The sequence below is a fragment of the Sorex araneus genome, chromosome 5 (genome assembly GCF_027595985.1).
Source record: "Sorex araneus isolate mSorAra2 chromosome 5, mSorAra2.pri, whole genome shotgun sequence".
Lineage (NCBI taxonomy): Eukaryota > Metazoa > Chordata > Mammalia > Eulipotyphla > Soricidae > Sorex > Sorex araneus.
In genome coordinates, this window is record NC_073306.1 from 174,303,547 (window position 1) to 174,324,397 (window position 20,851).

Below are 20,851 nucleotides of genomic sequence, written 5' to 3' on the forward strand. Positions count from 1 at the left end.
CCAAGCACACCAGGGGTCACTCTTGAGCAGAGAGCTAAGAATAGCCTCCCCAAACCACTAGGTGTGTCACCCAGAAAACAAAACACGGAAAAATAGTTTATATGGAGCATTATTGAAGTAAATACTGTAAGAACTAAGAACTGTATTGGTGAAAAGTAGAGACAAAATTGGGTAGAGAGAGAAAGTATTATATAAAAAATTGCTGTGGAAGTTAGGGGATACTGCTGCAGGTAGAGACGAAGATTTGGCCTTGAGTTGGTAATTGTTGGAGAAGGGCAGCTCCACGAAAGTTCAGACATCTTCCCACTGTGCAGCTGTTCCATCAGTGGGTGAAAAAGGATGTTAGGAGCATAGTGTCCATATAGGTAATAATCAGAGAACTATCTGTCTAGGGCTGACATGTCAGAACCCCAATGCCCTGGTAAAGTTGCTTTCCTGCAGAGTAGGGTTCTTTGCAGAATACAACATTAGCTGTGCTTCATTAGTTTTATTAATAGGCTACACATTTTAGTGTGTTGAAATATAAACTTGTATTTGCTCTACTTAGCATTAAGAAATCAAGGCAATGGGGCTAGAGTGATAGCACAGCAGGTAGGGTGTTTGCCTTGCACATGGCTGACCTGGGTTCGATTCCCAGCATCCCATATGGTTCCCTGAGCACAGCCATGAGTAATTTCTGAGAGCATTGCCAGGTGTGACCCAAAAACAAAAACAAAAAAAATTGAGGCAAGTAACCAAAAGCATGCTGGACCTTCAACAATTAATTGCCAAGTACTTGGCTGTGTTGCTTCCTGCACTTCCTTCAGATTATATTCACTGTTCCCAGTACCTGTGGTTAATGTTTCCTGATGCATTCTGTGACATGTCAAAATGTCCTTTATTTAAAAAGACACAGACATCTATCTGTATACATATATATGTATACATACATTAATTTATATTTCTGTATTAATACAAACAGTATTTTCATGTCAGTCATTTAGAAAAGTTTGTGGGCTTTTAAAAAAAGCTTCTTTTTTTTTTTTTTAAATTTATGCCACCAGAGAGCAATCTTGGGGCTCACACATTCAAGGAAAGTCCTCTACTGCTAAGCTGCATCCCTGGCCTAGAAAAGTTCCAAGGTTTACTTATTCAGTTTTTGGGCCACACTTTGCCATGCTCAGGGCTTAGTCCTGGCTCTATACTCAGGGATCATTTCTGGTGGGTTCAGGGGATCCTGTCGGGTGGCGGGGATCAAATCCAGGTCAGCTGCATGGAAAACAGAGAGATTGCACAGGATCGCTGTGCAATCTCTCTGGCCCCCAAAGTTTCAATTTTTAAAATACTTACCCCTAAACTCTTAGAAAAATTTAGTAGCTCTTAGTGATATAATTTTTATTATTTCACCTAAAGTTTTATTAATTTTTTTTTTCTTTTTGGGTCACACCCAGCGATGCTCAGGGGTTACTCCTGGCTTTGCACTCAGGAATTACTCCTGGCAGTGCCTGGGGGACCATATGGGATGCCAGGGATCGAACACGGGTCGGCCGCGTGCAAGGCAAACGCCCTTCCCGCTGTGCTATCGCTCCGGCCCCAAAGTTTTATTAATTTTTAAATTTTTAGGATCACACCTGCCTTGGTGCTTGGTGGGGGGGTGGTTCACTGCAGCCATGCTCAGGCAGCCATAGGTTCCAGGGATCTAACCTGGGCCTCTCATATGTGAAGTGTGTGCTCTGGCCCGCTGAGCTATTAACTTCCAGTTAGGAAAATACAAATTATATTCAGACAAGGCTTTACAGTTCTAAAAACTCATACTTAAAATAGAGACAAAAGGCTCATGAGACTAGAGACAGACTTTTCTATCTCTTCTGTCGTCTCTGAACTATATATATTTTTTGCATTTCAGTTTTCCAACACCCACACTCAGCCCAGAGGCAGCAGCTGAAGTGCTTCATAATTAGTTTTCTATTTTTCCCTCAAATGAAATTCCCATATATTGAGAAATTACACCAAATGTTGATCTAATTATCTGATTAAAAAATCAGTGACTGTATAAATGACTGATTAATATAATCACTTATTATTGTAAACTGAAAGAGGAATAAGTCTCCAGCTAGCATAAGGGGACATGGGTAGTTTCTTTTTTGCTCTTTGTTTTTCTTCTCCTGTATTCCGCCATTTAATCTGGGCTGTCACAGTCAGACAGGCAGAAAATGCGAGGACTTTTTGCTTGCATCCATAGTGACATGGGTAATTTTGAGCAGAAAGTTTTCCTTACCTTTGCCCTCTGTTTTCTACTCTGTAGGTACATTACAGTATGTCAAGTGTTTTAATATAAGTAGCAGGCAAAGTAGAATCACTAAATATAGCTATTTCACTTGATGTTTGTCTTTTTGCTTTTGGGACACCTTTGCTGCTCAGGGCTTACTCGTGGCTCTGTACTCAGGAATCAATCAATCCTGGCAGGATTCAGTCTTATACCTTAAGGAATAAGTATGAAATACCCTACTAAATACCAATATTAAACCTTTACATTGGGGGGCCAAATGGAATGCTGGGAGTCAAACTGGGGTAGGTTATGTGAGGCAGGCACCCTGTTGTATTACCACTCCAGCCCCCATATTTTATTTTTCATATATATATGTTAAAGCTTTCACATAAATAAGTTTACGAATTAGAGAAAACACATTCTTGTGTTTACCTTGGGGCCATTAAACACTTCCTGTGTTGAGAGCTGAGAGACTTGATATGATGCATTTGGATTTCTAGCAGTATGACAATTGTACTGCTATCTTGTTGTTATTTTATCTGTTAATTCACTATAAAATTGCACTTTACTCATAGTAGTTGTGTTTTATTGAGTATAAGATCCTTATTGTGCATTTTTTGCCTTTTGTTTTGCTTTAGAATGGCGGAATTTAGTGACATTTGGAAACTTTTCCAGTATAGTTCCCTTCAGTCACCCATACATCCATGCCCAGAGTCAAGTCAAGTTGTACTCTACAAATGATCAGAAAGGACAGGGGTCACAGAGTCACAAAGAGGGAAAAGAACAGTCCCTTGATAATGCAGGTACGTATAAATCTTTTTAACTTACTTTTCTCCTTTGTTTCTCCCTGAATCCTTGGCATAAAATCATTTGTTTCTAGAGTGTAAGTTTGATGAAACTTACCTATGAAACTCTGGACTAGTGTTTTCTTGTGTCAAGCTATTTCAACAGTTGATTTAATGAAAACTTTTTTTTTCCTATTTATTTTTCTCTCCACAGCAGAGCCTGGCAAGCTACCCGTGGCGTATTTGATATGCCCAAAACAGTAACAAGTCTCATAAAGGAGATGTTACTGGTGCCCTCTTGAGCAAATCGATGAATAACAGGATGACAGTGGATTTTTCACTCATTTTTGGTTGTCTTTCCCTCCCTAGGAACTTGCCCACATAGTCTAAATTAAACATATTTTAGCATAAAGTTGTTGATTCTCTCTTTATATGCTGAATAAGTATGTGATATGTTTTCATTCTTAATGTTATTTATCTTATAGACCACACTCTGTGTTGTTCAGGGATCTGAATATTTACTTAGGCTATGACCTTGTTAGCCATAATGTTGGATACTTTTGGCTCTCCACTTAGGAATTACTCCTGGGGTGCTCAGTGGACCGTATAGGATGCTGGGGATTGAACCTGGGTTGGCCATGCTCAAATGACCTGCCTGCTGTATTGTCGCTCTGGCCTGCTTATTTCATTTTTAGTTTAATCCCATCATTTGTATGCATTTTGTTATTTTTTTCAAGCCATATATTTTTTTAATGTGTTGGTGTTGGTGTGTACCACTGGTGGCTCAAACTACTTGAATGTGGTTTTATTAAAATTTTTTTTGGGGGGGGAGGGTTTTTAATTTAATTTAATATTGTATGTAATTTTGTTTTTATAAAGTTGTTCACAATAATTTATTGCACTTAATATTCCAATACCTTTCCACCACCATATTTGAATGTCCACCCCAACCCCCAAAGCAGAACCTAAGTAATTTATTTTGTATTGTTTGTTATGAATAATCCACTAAAAATAATCCAAAAAAGTTTCCTTAGAGGAAAGTGTGTGAAGATTGTTGTATTTCACTCTGGAGCCATTAGCCCTTGCCTTGGTATGTCAGTAGTTTGGAGTATGAGATGTTATGCAGCCGTGCACTCCAGGAATTCAAAAATTTTAAATACAGTGATACAGCTGAGGTTAATTAAATTTATTTTTATTTTTATTTTTTATTTTTAATTTTTTAAAAAAAATATTTATTTTTTAATTAGTGAATCACCGTGAGGGTACAGTTACAGATTTATACATTTTCGTGCTCATGTTTCCCTCATACAATGTTTGAGAACCCATCCCTTCACCGGTAAATTTATTTTTAAAAAAACTCGATGTGACTTTGGGGTCCGGAGGCATCTCTGCAGTGTGTTGCTCTCGTGTTGCTCTCTTCCGAGAGATTTGTGAGGCCTGTTGGGGTAGCTGGGGGAATTCACCCACCCCTATCTGAGTGTCCTGGGTGAGACAGCTTGATGTGGGGTCTAGAGGCATCTCTGTGGCCTGTTGCTCTCCTTGACTGTGGTTTAATCAACACAGATGGCAGTGCCCGGGTCAGTGTGCTAAACCTTTATATCGTATGTTTCCTGTTTAATAATTCTCATGAGTAAGGGGGAGGTGGCTGAGGTGCAGCAGCTTTAAGGCCAATGAAAATCCAGGCAGATAGAATATTACAAGAGTGTATCTGAAGAATCAAAACTTTTTTTTTTTTTTGCTTTTTGGGTTGCACAGGGGTTACTCCTGGCCTTGCACTCTGGAATTACCCCTGGCAGTGCCCAGGGAACCATATGGGATATGGGATGCTGGGAATCAAATCCGCATAGGCGGCATGCAAGGCAAACCTCCTACCTGCTGTGCTATTGCTTCAGCCCCAGAAGAATAAAACTTCTCACGATAGTGTTTCCTTTCAATGGCTGTTTTTCCTGGGACAATGGGACAGATTCCTTGAGAAATATGTTTTCTGAAGTTTTCATTCTTTTGCCTGTACCCCGTCCTCACTTTGGCCTTCCTGTGCAGTTTGAGCCATTGCTTTTTCTTTTCCATATAGTGATGGAGAACTACTTTACATGCTGAAAGTTTGATATTAGAGGGTGAAGGAATGGAGAGCTACTAAGTCCCTAAGTTCCAGAGATGAACATTTTATCAGATCATAGAATGGGAGAAGAAACAGATAATAACGGAATGCAGTTAAGAGTGAAAATACCTGGTAATGCTTTTTCTGTGGTGAACATAGACTCAGACAGGCAAACACATTTAATGGTGGTTCTCATACAGAAATGCTTGAAGTTAAAATCAAGTAGTTTTTCTTTCTGCTGGCCAGAATAAAGATGTTAGCTTATTTTTTTGTACTAGAAATATATTATTTAAAAAATTTCACTTTGCCTCCGTTTTACAGCATTTGCTTGGCCATATTAGACCTTGTTAGCCATCAGTTAGACAGCAAGTAATTTCTTGATTGAAAGCTAATTTGTGCATTTAAGGGTTTGAGATCAACTTTTGAATAATTCAGATCACACGATCAAGTCAGGAATAGCTCATTAAGAGGCAGAGAATTACTAAAGAATCCTTAAGTTTTTAAGGAGCATTCAGATGTTTTAAATTTTCGTAAAATTAGTTTTAATTTTGTTAATGACAGCAGATGTGTGGCAAGCAGCCAGGGCGTGAGCTTTAAAGGAAGTGTTTTGAGGTAGTCATGGATAGAATATCTGGCGACTTACTGGAATCATAAAGATTCTAATCCAGGTAAACCCTGAGAGTTTGATTCAGATGGTGCTATGTAAAATGAGTATTTATATCTGAGCTTGAGTCAATTATGAGTATCTCTTTTCTATGATTCTTAACATTGTATAATTAGTAACACCTAGATGGTTTTTAGTAAGAAAATTATCCAGAAATATCATTCTTGGAGCTGCTCATTTTGTTTGATTTGGTTGAATGGCTTTGATCACTGTGGAGAGAAGGGCTGTCTCTGAAACTCAGGACAAGATTTTAGTTGTTCAGACATTGGGTGAATATTAAAAGCCAATTACTTCACTGCACTGCTTTTCCTTTATTCTGCAGAAAACTTTAAGAAATTGATACATAGTGTCTCTAAAGATGCTTTGGCTTTTGCTTGCTCTGTCTAGACCAAAAAAAATCATAATAATCATTTGATTATTTAATTTCTATTGTTAAAAACTAGTTTTTAATTGAATAGAACTGTTTTTGCAACTTTTAGTATGGTGTGGCCTGATGGTCCTGTGAGCATAGACCCCGTGAGGCACTGCTCCTCGTCCCTTTGGGCCTGGGGATGGCCGGGGCCTTCCCTGGAATGAGGACATGCGATGCCAGGGATCAAACTCGGCGCCCTGGTTATGCAAGACAGCCCTTTGAGCTGTCTCCCAGCCTCAAATATTAAAAAACTCATATATGTGACTATCCTGAATTTTATTTTTTCGGTCTCTTAATTAAGGGGGGAAGACAATTATATTTAGACATTTGTATAACTCTCTTTAGCTTATGCTTTATTATGGTAGCATATTGTCTCTTTTCTTTTGTGATATACTCTTTTCATTAAATTTTGTTGCTAAGATTTATAATAATGGTAAATGTGTCTAGTTCATTAAGTTTCATGGAGATAATTGTGGTGTGTATCTTTAATGGCTGTTATGATTTAAAATAATCAATTCATGTAAAGTACTCAAGAATATTGCTAGCATACAGTAAGGACTGAAAGAGACCATTATTAAGTTTATTATTATTCATTGCTGCATGAAGTGTTGTCTAAATATAACGGGATATTTATCTCTTAAGGGTATTTGATTTTTCTAGTTGAAACAACAGATCATATTGCTGCTCTGAACATTCATATATCTCTTATTGTGTCCTTGTACAAATTTCTATAAACCAAGTGCTGCTCTGGAAGTAGATTACTCGGTCATAAATTATGCTTGTATTCAGCTATGTTAGATAATGCCAACTTGTTTCCCAAGATAATATTTTCATTTCTTCAAATCGGATCATTGTAAAATAAAATGATGTCCTCTGGTTTCATTTGGATCTTGTTCATAATGAGACAGTTATTATGTTTATTGGCTATTTACATTTCTTCTTTTAAGGAAGTGTTTTCTTCCTTGTTTTTCTAGTGTGTTGTTTTTCTTACTAATCTGGAAACATTAAATTTTATTGATACTTTGTTGATTCTATTTGATAAAATTTCACTTTTCCCCTTTACTTTAATAGGGTCTTTTGGTGAAAATATGTTCCAAAAATTAATTAGGCAGAATTTATCCATTTTTCCTTATGTTGTTTACATCTGATTTAAGAAATGTTTTTCTTGGCGTGGGGATATAACTCAGCCACAGAGCACTTGCCTTATATGTGGGAAGCTCTGGGTTTGATCCCTGGCATGTGAAGAAGGAAGGAAGAAAGGAAGAAGAGAAGGAAGGAGGCAACATAAAAATTCTGTATTGTCATCTGTGAGGCATGTAAACACCTTGACATTTGAGTCATTGATTTACCTGGAACTGGTTGTGTTGTAAGATAGCCTTCAGTTTCTATTTATTTACTTTTCTTTTTTACTTTTTATTTTTTGGAGAGTACTGTTTTTTCAATAATCATTTAATGAGCCTCCTTTTTTCACTGTATAGTATATAATCCTTTTAAGCGGAGAAATCAACACTGTGTGCGCTTGTTTTTCCCTTAGTTCAGAGGAATCCTCTTATGTTTCACCATGAATGCAGTATTTGTTATGTATTTGTTTTACTCTTTAGGGAAATTTCTTTTGTTTTTTTGTTTTAATTTTTTTAAAAGTGTTTGAAAGTCACATGAGTAATTAGATTTTATGAAATTCTACTTCTTTGACTTCTGAAATGATTTTTATAGCTTTAAGTTGTTAATGAGGGAAGTTAGTAGCCTTTCTGTTTTACTATTCATGTATTCATAGGATAGAGCTAACTTGATCTATGATAAACCTATCTTAATTTAAAAAAACATTTAGTTTAGGTAACATAAACCCCCCACCCCACCCACTGCCGCTCGGCCCCCTTCCCAATTTAGATCTTGAGTCATACCTCGTGATGCTCAGGAGTTACTCCTTGCTCTTACTCAGGAATTACTCCTGATGGCGTTTAGGTGACCATGTGGGATGCCAGGGACTAAACCTGGGTTAACTGCGTGCAAAACAAGCACCCTACTTCCTCTCCTGTCCCTCCAGCCTCGGGTAGTGGTAACTTTGATGGTTTTGGTTAGTAAGTGATTAAACGTCTCCCACAGCAGCTTGCCCGCAGTCCTCTTCACTTTGAGTTTACCTCTTTCGTTCCCCCTCCAGCTCCTTGCTTGGGATTCTCAGTTTTGTAATCTTAGCCCAGGGGCTTGTGATTATTTGATTCTATCTATTGTTTTGTTTTTCTGTGTGCCACTGATGAGTTAGGGTCATCTGGTATTGTTCCCATTCCTCTAACTTCTTCCTTCCTTCTTTCCTTCCTTCCTTCCTTCCTTCCTTCCTTCCTTCCTTCCTTCCTTCCTTCCTTCCTTCCTTCCTTCCTTCCTTCCTTCCTTCCTTTCTCTCTCTCTCTCTCTCTCTCTTTCTTTCTTTCTTTCTTTCTTTCTTTCTTTCTTTCTTTCTTTCTTTCTTTCTTTCTTTCTTTCTTTCTTTCTTTCTTTCTTTCTTTCTTTTCTTTTTGAGTCACACTTAGCAATGCACGGGGATTTACTCCTGGCTCTACACTCAGGAATTACTCCTGGTGGTGCTCAGGGGACCATATGGAATGCTGGGAATCGAACCCAGGTCGGCTGCGTGCAAGGCAAATGCCCTACCCATTATGCTATGCTCCTCCCCACTCCTTTATCTTATTTCACTTAACATGATGCCTTCCAGTTCCTTTCAAATTGTTCAAATTGCAGGAAACTGAATTCATCTTTTCTTAAAGCTGTGTAATACTCCCTTGTATATACCACAATTCTTTATCCATTGCTCTGTCATTAGACATTTGGGTTTTCGTGTCCTGACTATTGTAATTAGTGCTGCAGTGAACCTAAGTACGCATATATATATTTTATGTTTTTGTATTTTGGGGGTAGGTACCAAGAAGTGGTATCATTTGGTTCATATCGAAACTCTCTTCTTACTTTTTGATAACAAAACAGTTTCATTACTATTTTTCATTGAGGTTGAACCAGATAACATTCCCATATAAACAGTGAACGAGAGTTTCTTTTTTACCATATTTCTACCAATACTGGCAGTTTTCAGTTTTTGTGTATATGCTATTCTCACTGGCAGGAAATGAATATACTATCTTTTATACGTTGCTAGATTGTTAGCTGATAGTAATTTTATAGATTCGTATGAAAGTAAGACCTTAATGTTAACATTTTAAAAATTCCTTTGTAGCAGAAAATATAGGTGACAAGCTCAAAGCTCCACTTTTGAAGCAGGACCCTCTCCAAGTAAGAGGTAAGTATACTTTATTTTATATTTTGTAATAATGTCTTTTGAATTATACATGTATATATTAATTAGTTTATATAGCACTCTTTATGATTGTATTATTCTTAGAGTATAGCTCACATTTACTTTTATTTAAATACTAAGGGACCAGGATAGATATGAATCAGTGGTAGAGCACATGCCTTGCATGTATGATGATGCCCTGGGTTCAGTCATCAGCATTAAATAATCAGCAGTAGACACACTACATGTTTATATAGTTTAAGAGTTAAGTCTGAATTTTTTTTTTTCTTTTTGGGTCACACCCGGTGATGCACAGGGGTTACTCCAGGCTGTGTACTCAGGGGTTATTCCTGGCGGTGCTCAGGGAACTCTACTGGATGCTGGGAATCGAACCCGGGTCGGCCGCTTGCAAGGCAAACGCCCTACCCGCTGTGCTATCACTCCAGCCCCTTTTGTCTGAATTTTACTTTGAAGTTTAATCACAAATTTCATAGTAATTATTTCTTTTACGCCCAAAATAATGATAGATGACATAAACCATTGATTGCTTTATCAGTTTTAGAAAAGGAATGTGATAAGAAAAGGGAAAAAAACATCATCTTCCAGCTGCAGCTACAGCTATTCTGAATATTAAAATTCAGGCAGACATTGGGCATTATTGTCTTACTGTTTCCTAGGAGCAGCGGAGGGGTATGAATTCCCATTTGCAGGTCTTTATGTAGCCAGATGGGTTCCCCCTCCAAAGTAGCGAGTTCCCCGGGGTCAGGACTGTGAGCCGCTCCATGTGCCTGCAATTAGGAATGTTGAAGTCTGTGGCTTTCGGGGTGGGCAAAATTCCATCTGTGTTTTAGCACCCATTTACCGCATGGCCATGGAAATTTACTTGACTTCTCTGAGCACTCTTTCTTTTAAAGTTAACAACAGATCTTTTTAGTATAGATTTGAAGGTGATATATAGTATCCAGCCTCAATGGAGAGTAATTGTGATTGCAGTCGCCATCATCTTTCTGGGTTAGGACAGGCCAGCAAGGATTTCTTGCTGCTTTAAAGTACTAAACTTCAACCACAGTGCACGTGGGGCAGAGTAGGTAAGATGGAGAAGGGACCAGTCTGACAATAGCTAGAAATGATCACACTGGACAAGAACTGGGCATTACAAGTAGGCAAAGGGATATACCTGATAACCTTTCAGTATCTGTATTGCAAACCACATTGCCTAAAAGGAGAGCAAGAGGGAAGAAGAGGTGGGGGAAGGGGGAGGGGGAGGGGAGGGGGGAGGGAGAGGGGAGGAGGGAGGGAATAGAACAGCGCCTGCCATTGAGGCAGGCTGGTGGGGGGCGTAATGGGAGGTGGGGACACTGGTGCTGGGAATGTACACTGGTGCAGGGATGGGTGTTGGATGCGGTATGATTCGTATGACTGAAACTTAATCACGAACAGCTTTGCAAGGGTCTGTCTTACAGTGATTCAATAATTGTTTTCTTTTTCAAAGTACTAAACAAAACCAGAAAAAGCAAAAACATCTTTTTATTTATTTTGGTAGTCCTGGACATTGAACCTAGGGCCTCACACAGTACAGGGCAGGTGCTCTGCTGCTGGACAGCAGTACTCCGGCCTCCTTCCTGGCTCTGTGCTCAGGGATCACTCCTGGAGCACTCAGGTAACGATTGAGGCTCTGGGGATTGAACCAAGGTTGGCCACATGCAAGCAGGCAAGCACCACACCTGCTGTACTATCGCCTGGACCGACATTTATTTGTTTTTAATTTTTAATTATTTTGGTTTCGGGGCCACATATGGTGGTACTCATAGGCTACTCCCAGCTTGGTGCTCACGGGGCTTCAGCATGCAGTGCTTGTACTCTGACCCTTTGAGCTATCTCTTACCCCTTATGTAAGCAATTTAAATTGTATTTGAACAGTTTAGACAGACCAGTAATAACCATACAAGCAAGGTGTCCATCAGGCATTTTGATGTCAGTTAACATACGGAATGTGGAATCAAAAGTTAAATGGCTACAAACATAATTTCATCCTTTTCTGCACAGAGAGCTTTTTTCCCCCCAATGCAGCATGAGGAAAAAGAAATGTCAGTAACGTGTGGAGTTTGCAACCCTCAGAATATATTTATCCTTCAATGTGATGTTCATTGTATATAATACCTGTTTGGTTTTATTTACTGATTTTGGACCTGACCTGCCGGTATTGGGGGGTCCTTTCCCAGCTGTGCTGGGGGACCGTCGGTGCTGGGGATCAAACCCAGGGCTTTCTCATATAAAGCCTGCACTCTAGCAATTTCAGCTATCTTCTTTATGTATTCTTTTATATTTTTATTTTTTTTATTTTTTTTTTAAATTTATTTATTTTTTAATTAGTCAATCACCATGAGGGTACAGTTACAGATTTATACATTTTTGTGCTCATGTTTCCCTCATACCATGTTTTTTTTTTTTTTGCTTTTTGGGTCACACCTGGCAATGCACAGGGGTTACTCCTGGCTCTGCACTCAGGAATCACCCCTGGCCATGCTCAGGGGACCATATGGGATGCTGGGATTTGAACCCGGGTCGGCCGCGTGCAAGGCAAACGCCCTACCCGCTGTGCTATCTCTCCAGCCCCTTCTTTTATATTTTTAATTTTAGTCAAAGCAGTCCTTAAGAAGAGGGAATATGGACCAAAGTACACTAAGAATAATTTCATCACTGGAGTGAGAGCAATGAATGAGTTCTGCCTTAAATCCAGGTATGCACTTTATTTTATAGCGTGGTCATTTGATTTGTCTAAACAACCACTTATTTCTTAGTATGTTACATACTGTTATTCATGTAAAAACTTTTCCATGCCTCTTTCTTAGCCTGAGAAAATTTATTTATTTATTTATTTATTTTTTGCTTTTTGGGTCACACCCAGCGATGCTCAGAGGTTACTCCTGGCTTTGCACTCAGGAATTACTCCTGGCGGTGCTTGGGGGACCATATGGGATGCTGGGGATCGAACCTGGGTCGGCCGCGTCAAGGCAAATGCCCTACCCACTGTGCTATTGCTCTGGCCCCTGAGAAAATATTTTTATTCAGTGAGATGAATGTCAAAATTGTTAGCTTATGAAACTGAATTTTGCTGCAACTTGAACAATTTTAACTTTTCTGGATCTTCAAATTTATTTTATTATTAGGATCTTTAAATTAATAAAACAAAGTCTTCAAGAATCTGTATTATACAGGAGTTTGTTTGCTATGTTACATGTAGCAGAATTATTAGTAATATTTTCAGATTAGACTTTGATTTTTAATTGTAATTAGCAGAGTTGAATACATTTATTTGTCTTTATGTGCATAGTCTGTTGTTTCTGTTAAGTATACATTATTTTACTTTCTGTTATATTTTGTTATAAATTCTTGTGATCAATTATATATTTTTATTATGTATTTTATATATTAAAGGTTTTCCTTTTTGTGTTACTAGGGAATCAATATTTGTGTGGAAAATTACTTGACTTTTCAGAGTGATCAGAAGTCAGCCTTTTTGTCCTCCTCTGTAGTCATGCATTCTGTGGTTTAGTATGAAAAATATATGGAAATAAGAATTTCTATAATCAATTTTGTAATTTAAATAACTATTAAAACAATATAGCATTGTTATTGATTCTTGTGTTATTTTTCTCGGATGAGTCTTTAGTTTCAGCTTTTAGAAAGGATCTTTGAATTAAATAACTTAGATTTTGCTGTCTCTAGATAATAGTCCCGGGACACAGTAAAAGATGTCAGTGACCCACCTTGTTCAGTGAGTTTGTGACAGATTATACACAAGTACATATTTTTTGGTACCTGTTCTTGACTTTTCTGTGCCTTTTCAGAATTTTCTTGTGAAGACCAGTGTTCAAATAAATACTGTTTAGCTATTTATTTGATGAAAGTTTATATCTAAACCTTTTAGAATTTAAGAAAAAGGAAAATAGTTTAGTAACATAATTTCACAATACTCTATTTTTATCTTTGGGTTTTTTTTTCCCTAGTGAAGCAGTATAGGTTTGTTTATTTATTTATTTTTTGCTTTTTGGGTCACACCTGGCGATGCACAGGGGTTTTGGCTTTTTTTTTTGCGTTTTGAGTCAGACCCAGCGAGGCTTAAGGGTTACTCCCGGCTTTGCACTCATGAATACCCATGGGGGCGCTCGGGGGACCAGGTGGGATCAAACCTGGGTGGGCCATTGGTGCAAGGCAAACGCTCTACCCACTGTACTATTGCTCCGACCCCTAATTTCAAATTTTTTAATTGAGGACTGATACTTTATGTTCTGTCCATCAGCCTCCCCTCCTCTTTATACATTGCATTGCACATAGAGTATGAATGACATCCACCGATCAGGGATTGAATCTCTGCATATTATGTTAATCACTTGTAGATTGAGCTTTATGATTTTTTTTTGTTTGTTTGTTTTTTGGGTCACACCTGGCAATACACAGGGGTTACTTCTGGCTCATGCACTCAGGGAATTACTCCTGGCAGTGCTTGGGGGACCATATGGGATGCTGGGAATTGAACCTGGGTCAGCCACGTGCAAGGCAAACACCCTACCCGCTGTGCTATCGCTTCAGCCCCATAAATATTTTTTTGACCTTGTTTTAGGCCAGTTTTGGTGTCAAATACAGTCTTTCTAGTGATCTTTAAAAACTATATATTTCTGTAGTCTAAAATGAGAAACAATGTAATATTCTTATCTGACTTTAGCATTCTTCTTAAGTACATAAACTATATGAAGTTTATCTGAATGCTCCAACAAATTTCTTTCTTCAGTGATCTAGAACAGCTTCGAAAAATCAGACGACGAAGTCCCCATGAAGATACCGAGTCTTTCACTGTGTTTTTGAGATCAGATGTGGAGGCAAAGTAAGAACACAGTTGGGTTTTTTGTTTTGTTTGTTTTTAAGTACAAGCTGAAATTGGGATTAATAAAAATACACTGCAGATATATTGAAAGCTTTTTAAAATAACATTTTAAAAGCAGAATATTATATCTGCAAAGTTAATTACTTAAAGTGACTGCTATGTTATAGTTAAAATAGCTATAATTTGTAAGACATTTGCTATTGAGCTTATGTTATGAATTTAGTTTTGAAAAGTTCTTTAAATACCTTATAGTTTTCTTTTCCCTTTATAATTTTTATTTTAAGCACCAGGATTTGCAAAATTGTGTACAATAGGGTTTCAGCTATAAAGTGTTCCCAGATCTAATCTCATCACCCCATGACCCCATCCCTCTGCCAGTGACCTCAGATTCTTCCCATCTCCTCTCCTGGCACCTTAACAGATATATTTATTTATTTATTCATTTATTTTTGCTTTTTTTGGTGTCACACTCAGCGATGCTCAGGGGTTACTTCTGGCTCTACATTCAGGAGTTACTCCTGGTAATGGTTGGGGACCATATGGGATGCCGGGGATTGAACCCAGGTTGGCCGTGTGCAAGGCAAACGCCCTACCCGCTGTACTATCGCTCCGGCCCCTTAACAGATAAATTTTTGAGTTTAATGATTTTAGTTTGGGTCCCAAATTTTCAGTTTGTTTGTTTCTAGTTTGTTTGGTTTAGTGATACACAGATGCCTTACTGCTATACCACAGGGACCCCCAAGGCCCCTGGTCCTTGCCCCTTTCTTATTTCCAGGCTTCTTATTGCCCACTCCTCATTTTCTCTCCTTCATTGGTGGTGTTGTTTTTGTTATCTGGAGCCAATGTTTTGCCCACCTTTGATACTTTTCTTAGACAGGTTCTTTGATAAACCACAGAGTAGTGAGAACATCCTGTAGTTCTGTCCTTCTGATTTACTTCACTTACTGTAAGATCCTCCAGTAACATTTAGGTTGCAGCATACCTCATAATTTTACCATTTCTCGTGGCTGCATAGTATTCCATTATGTGTGCATGCCACAGCTTCATTATCATCATTTTCCTAATGGATCTATGCTTTGTAAGATTCTCCTATATGTATTACATCTAGATTTAAATATGATTCAGTAAAATGGTTAAGATTGGCCTTGTGTTTATGTGCATAGATCTTTGGAAGTGTGGGGAAGTCTTGAAGCTCTTGCCAGAGAGAGAAAATTGCGTAAGGAAGCAGAAATAGAATACCGAGAAAGTGAGTATAATAAGCTGAAGCTGAGCATGTGAGATGCAGCATGTCGGCTGCACCTGTGGGTCTGCACCTGTGATAACTGAGTATTCTCTTCTGGTTCCATGTCTTTTGGTTTGGGCTCTGTTGGTTCTAACAAGTTTCTATTTTGGGATTCAATTCTTCTGTAGGAATTAAAAAAAAATTTTTTTTTTTGAGGTGGGGAGCTTATCTGGCAATGCACATGGGCCTCATCTGGCTCCATGCTCAGGGACCACACCTGGCTCTGTGCCTGGCGGTTCTTGGGGGACCATACCCAGGGCGGAGATTTGAGTCAGGGTTGTGGCTGCAGCCACATCCTCAGCAGGCACCTTAATATTTGAATTATCTCTCTGGCCCAGAATTATTATTTTGTTTTCTTGTATGACTTTTTAAAGATGAGCATTAACAGATGAAATTTGCAGTTGGGAAAATACTAGCTTTGTCCTTTTAGGATCTCTGACTAGGTTTCGGGATTGAATCTCCATAAAATATATTAACAGGAGAAAAATACAGATTTTTGGATAGAAACTTTTATGTGACCTGTTAGCCTTTATAAGGAAATGGAGCCCTACAGAATTTTTTTTTAATCTTGATTGAACAAAGAGAGGCAATTATGGAAAAGTAACTAAAAGAGGTGAGAAGTCAAAGGAGATAATTGTTCTTTTAAAAAATTTTTTTTTATGGAGGCCACACTGAGCAGTGCTGGGGTTCACTCCTGGAGATGCTTGTCTTGGTAGTGCAGGCCTTACCCTGGGTGCTCAAACCTGGCAGTGCTCAGGGGCACCAGCAGGGCTGCGGGATGTGTGGTACCACTGATCAAACGCAGGGTTTTGCACGCACCAGGCATGTGCTCTACCATTGAGCCACACCCCTCTCCCCCGTCCCGAGAGTAACTTTGATAAGGTGTGTTTGTACAAAATTCTCTCCACCTTGACCTCTATCTTTGGGGACAGAAATGTTTCTTTGCTGATTACCAGGAGGATACCTTTTACATGAGCACTTTGGGGGAGATGAGAATGCACAAGACACTCAGAAGCATTAGCTATATTCACATTGTCATGAAACGCATCTCCAGAACCTTTTTTTTTTGGTACAGCAGAATTGAAACTACATCCATAAATAACAATTCCTTAACATCCCTCCCAGCACCTCCAGCCACTGGTAACAACCTCCATTCTTATTTGTTCCTATGAACTTGAATTTCTGTACCTATGTGTGCTATCTCACATATAAATATTTATCTTCCTTTGGCTGTACTGGTTGGGGGTACGCCTAGCAGGGCTCAGGGGCTTTTCTCGACTCTGCTAGGGATCGCTGCTTAGAGGTGCTTGAGGACCAGGCATATGTGGTGCTAGGAATCAAACCAGGGCGGGGAGCAGGCAGCTAAGCACCTTAACCCCTGTATTCAGCTCCCCTATTAGTTTTTCTTATTTCATTTAGCTTCATGTTCATCCATCAGCACTGTCTTCCCTTTTTTAGGTTAGTAATTCCATTGTTTGTATTTAACAGTGTTTTTCCATTCATCTGTTCATGAATGTTTTGGTTACTTCCACTTCTTGGCACTTATGAATTGTGCTGCTGTGAACATGGTGTATCCCTTTGAGATCCTGCTTTAGATTGTGGTGGGGTGGGGAGGATCTTCCCAAGTGGTGCTCAGGTGGCCTGGGGCCACACGCAGCAATACTCTGCCAGCTGGGCTGGCAGTTCAGTAGTAGGGCCCAAGGATGCAGTTCGAGGATCACCATGGCCACCCCAGAGTGCCGGGGACCCCCAGAGACACAGCTGCCTATTATGTTTTGTGTAGTGTTCATGTAGTGTTGGGGATTAAACTTGGGTTAGCGCATACCTTCCATACTATCTCCTGATTCCCCATTTTAGTTAATTAGTTAATTTTAGCCACACCCATTGTTGCTCAGGACTTCTTCCTGGTCCTTTGCTCAGCGGTTACTCCTGGTAGGCTTGTGGGGACCAGTTGTGGTGCCAAGGATCAAACCCTAGTTGGTGTGTGCAGGTCCAGCACTTACCTGCTGTGCTATCTTACCAAACCCAGATTTCTCATATTCTGTATACTTTTTTTTCCCCCACACGCTGGGGTGCTGGGATCAGAATGGGGCTACCTCTGGCGTGGAGTGTGTGTGGGGTGGGGGTGGGGGCAGGACATTTGCTGTTTTGGGAATGGAATCTAGGTCTTCGCATATGCAAATATGTGTTCTGCCTCTTGAACTGCACCCTTTGCCTCTATAATCTGGTGTTTGTGATGGTAGCTAGTGGGCGTATTGAACACAACCTTAAAGAGGACAGTTGTGATCATCTGAGATGGCACTGACAGGGCCTGGTGAGATAGCTCGGGTGATAGAGAACAGGTGAGCATATGTGAGGCCCTGGATTCATCTCCAGCTTTGCTGGTGTGTCCCTAGTGGTCCTCCCCACCCACGTAACCTGTCAAAGCACTGTGAGCACCACACCCTGGGTCTGAGCACGGAGCTGTCAGGGCCGAGCATGTTGGGAGTGGCCCGGGGCCTCTGAGCAGCGCAGAGGGTAACCCATAAAAATGTAGGATAAAGTATATGATAAGAATATTTACAAATTAAATATATTATGAAATTCCTTTCTTGCAGGACTATTTAGAAACCAGAAAATCTTAAGAGAATATACAGATTTCCTGGGAAACACTAAGGTAAAGGTATCTCTCCGATAATGTTGTGTCTGGGTTGCAAAGTGAAATTCTAGCACTCATGGATTGTGAAATTCTACCATGTCTGCGATCCTAGTCCAGAGACTTGGAAATTTACTGACTTTTAGCCTGTTTCTTTTTAACGTTTTTGTAATTTAAAAGTTTTGAATTAAAAATGTAAGTTTTATTTAAATATGTAACAATTATAATCCATAAATATAGATTAGAAGAGGGATAATTAATGAGGTTTTAGTGTGATTTAGATCTTTTCGATATACTGTTTTCTTTATTTTTCTATTTCTCCCTCTTTGTTGTTGTTTTGGCCCACACCTGGTGGTATACAGGGCTTACTCCTGGCTCTGTGCTTAGGGATTACTCCTGGCAGGGCTCAGGGAACCTTGTGCTATTCCTTGTTTAGAAGTTATTCAAGGAACAGAAAAAGTTAGTGGTTCAGAAGGATAACTCAAAGGGCTGAACACATACTTTGCCTAATGAAGGCCTGGATTCAGCATTTTGGCTACTTTGCTGACCTTAATTGCTGCTAAAAAAAATCTAAAAAAAAAAATCTGGACACAAAAAAATAAGAAGTCTTGTTACTGAAAGTTTTGGATAGAAGAAGTATTTTCTGTCAGAGTTGCTTCTAAATGTTTTTAAGTGTTTTATAGGAAGTTTTAGAGATTTCTTTTTTTTTTTTTTAATAGCCACGCTCCAGATTCACATCAGTTTTTTTGAAGGGGCCAGGAAAAGTGGTGATGGTTGCCATTTGTATGTGAGTACTGAAAAACCGTTTAAAATAGAAATGCTTCAGTTTTTAATATGTATATATTTGAATTTATACATTTAGTACACATATCTAGATGAGGAGTTGGAAGCTTATATTATTTAGGAGAAAGTACGAGTAAATCCTTGTTTTTGCCAGTAAAGTTTTTGGGGAAAGAGGTCACACATATCTATTCTTTTTCTGGGTGTATTTTTTTTTTTTTAATATGGTTAAGATCTCAGAGTACTTGCTTGAAACATCACTTATAGGGCTCAAGTGCATCCTTTGCATGTGGGAGCTTTAGATTTGATCCCTGACACCACATGGTGCTCTGAACATCCTGGAAGTGACCCCTGAGTACAGAGTAACACCAGGTATGGGCCCTAAGCCTAAAAGAAGTTTTTTTTCCTTCAAGAATAGTTGGTATCTGAATGAAAATCCTCTCCCAATTTCTTTGGAGTTGTTAGTTTTTTTCTTGTTTGTTTGATTGTTTTGTTTTTAAAGTTGAATTGGCCAAGATTATAGTTATTCCCTCCAGCCACAGATGTTTTATTATCTTTTCTTGCTTTTTTTGTTGTTTTTGGTGACTGGGGGGTAGAGGGTGTCAGGATCATATACACACTTGATCATGGCATTCTACATTTGACTATGGTCTATATTAGAGGTCACCCATCTCATTGTGATGCCTGTCAGGGGTGGTACATTTTATGTTTGGGACTACATCTGGCTGTACCCAGGGCTTACTCCTGGTTCTGAACTCAGGAATCACTCCTTGTGAGGCTCAGGGGACTTATTGGGTGACGGGGATTGAACCAGGGTCACCCGCATGGGAGGCAAGCTTCCTATCTGTTGTTCTGTTGCTCTAGCCCAGAGCTGGTACATTTCAGTTGGGGTCACACACGTACGTGCCAGGGATGGTACCCCTGGCTGCAGTGTTTGTGCATCTTTTTTAATTTGGGTGCCTGCCAGGTATACCACACCTGGTGGTACACAGGCTTACCAATACTTTGCTGCTCACCAGGTGTCGCATACTTCAGTGTTAGTGCTTGCACACACCTGGCCACCGTGTGCAGGAGAGAACACTCTGTTGGGGGTATGGGTGTGGGGGTGGGTCTCAGACAGAAGAGCTGCCCAGAACCATAGTTGGTGCATCTGGATGACACTGGAATCAAACTCAAGACCACTCATCTGTAAGGGAGGTGCTTCTGTCTCTGAGCTCTCCCCCAAGAGTTTTGGGGTCTCTAAAGTTTCACCCATGAGTGAACCTTTTGTATAAAAATAAAATTCCAACACCTTTGGCCACTCGACAGTTCATAGGACACACCCTACTCATCCTCCAAGGGTACTGCACCACATTTGATGGAATTCACAGTAGGAGGCAAACAACCGTAGAGGGAAATATTACATTATTTTGGTTCTGCTTTGGGGCAGGGTTTGGGGTTCGGGATGAAAATTTTGGTGATGAGAAGGTGTAATGGTGGTGGGATTGGTGTTTGAATATTAAATGTAATCAAATATTGTGAACTACTTTGTAAAATAAAAAATTTAATGTGGGTGAAGGAGAAAGATTCTACAGAGGAGACGGAGAAAGAATAAAGAACAAGGAAGGAACCTGTCATGGAAACTCAGGAAAGCTGTTTATTCTTTTAAGAAGTAGTAAATACTTTCTAGGGTTAAGGAAAATGCTAAAAGGTTTCCAGGAGCCTAGGAACAGAAAATGGCTGGCAGTTATGATAAGATACATCTCACGAGGTATCTAAGGTAGAAACCATTGTTCAGTG

The 20,851-nt window shown here is 39.4% G+C and overlaps 1 protein-coding gene across 1 annotated transcript in view; it reads left to right on the forward strand.

Moving 5' to 3' along the window:
- The window catches only part of SLC30A9 (solute carrier family 30 member 9), a 72,864-nt gene that overhangs the window by 8,277 nt on the left and 43,736 nt on the right, over positions 1-20,851 (forward strand). The window contains exons 2-8 of the mRNA XM_004608007.3: positions 2,887-3,051; positions 9,431-9,493; positions 12,131-12,230; positions 14,283-14,375; positions 15,539-15,621; positions 18,255-18,313; positions 19,012-19,079. Of these exons, the coding sequence (XP_004608064.1) occupies positions 2,887-3,051; positions 9,431-9,493; positions 12,131-12,230; positions 14,283-14,375; positions 15,539-15,621; positions 18,255-18,313; positions 19,012-19,079 (631 nt within the window). The remainder of the gene's footprint in view (positions 1-2,886; positions 3,052-9,430; positions 9,494-12,130; positions 12,231-14,282; positions 14,376-15,538; positions 15,622-18,254; positions 18,314-19,011; positions 19,080-20,851) is intronic.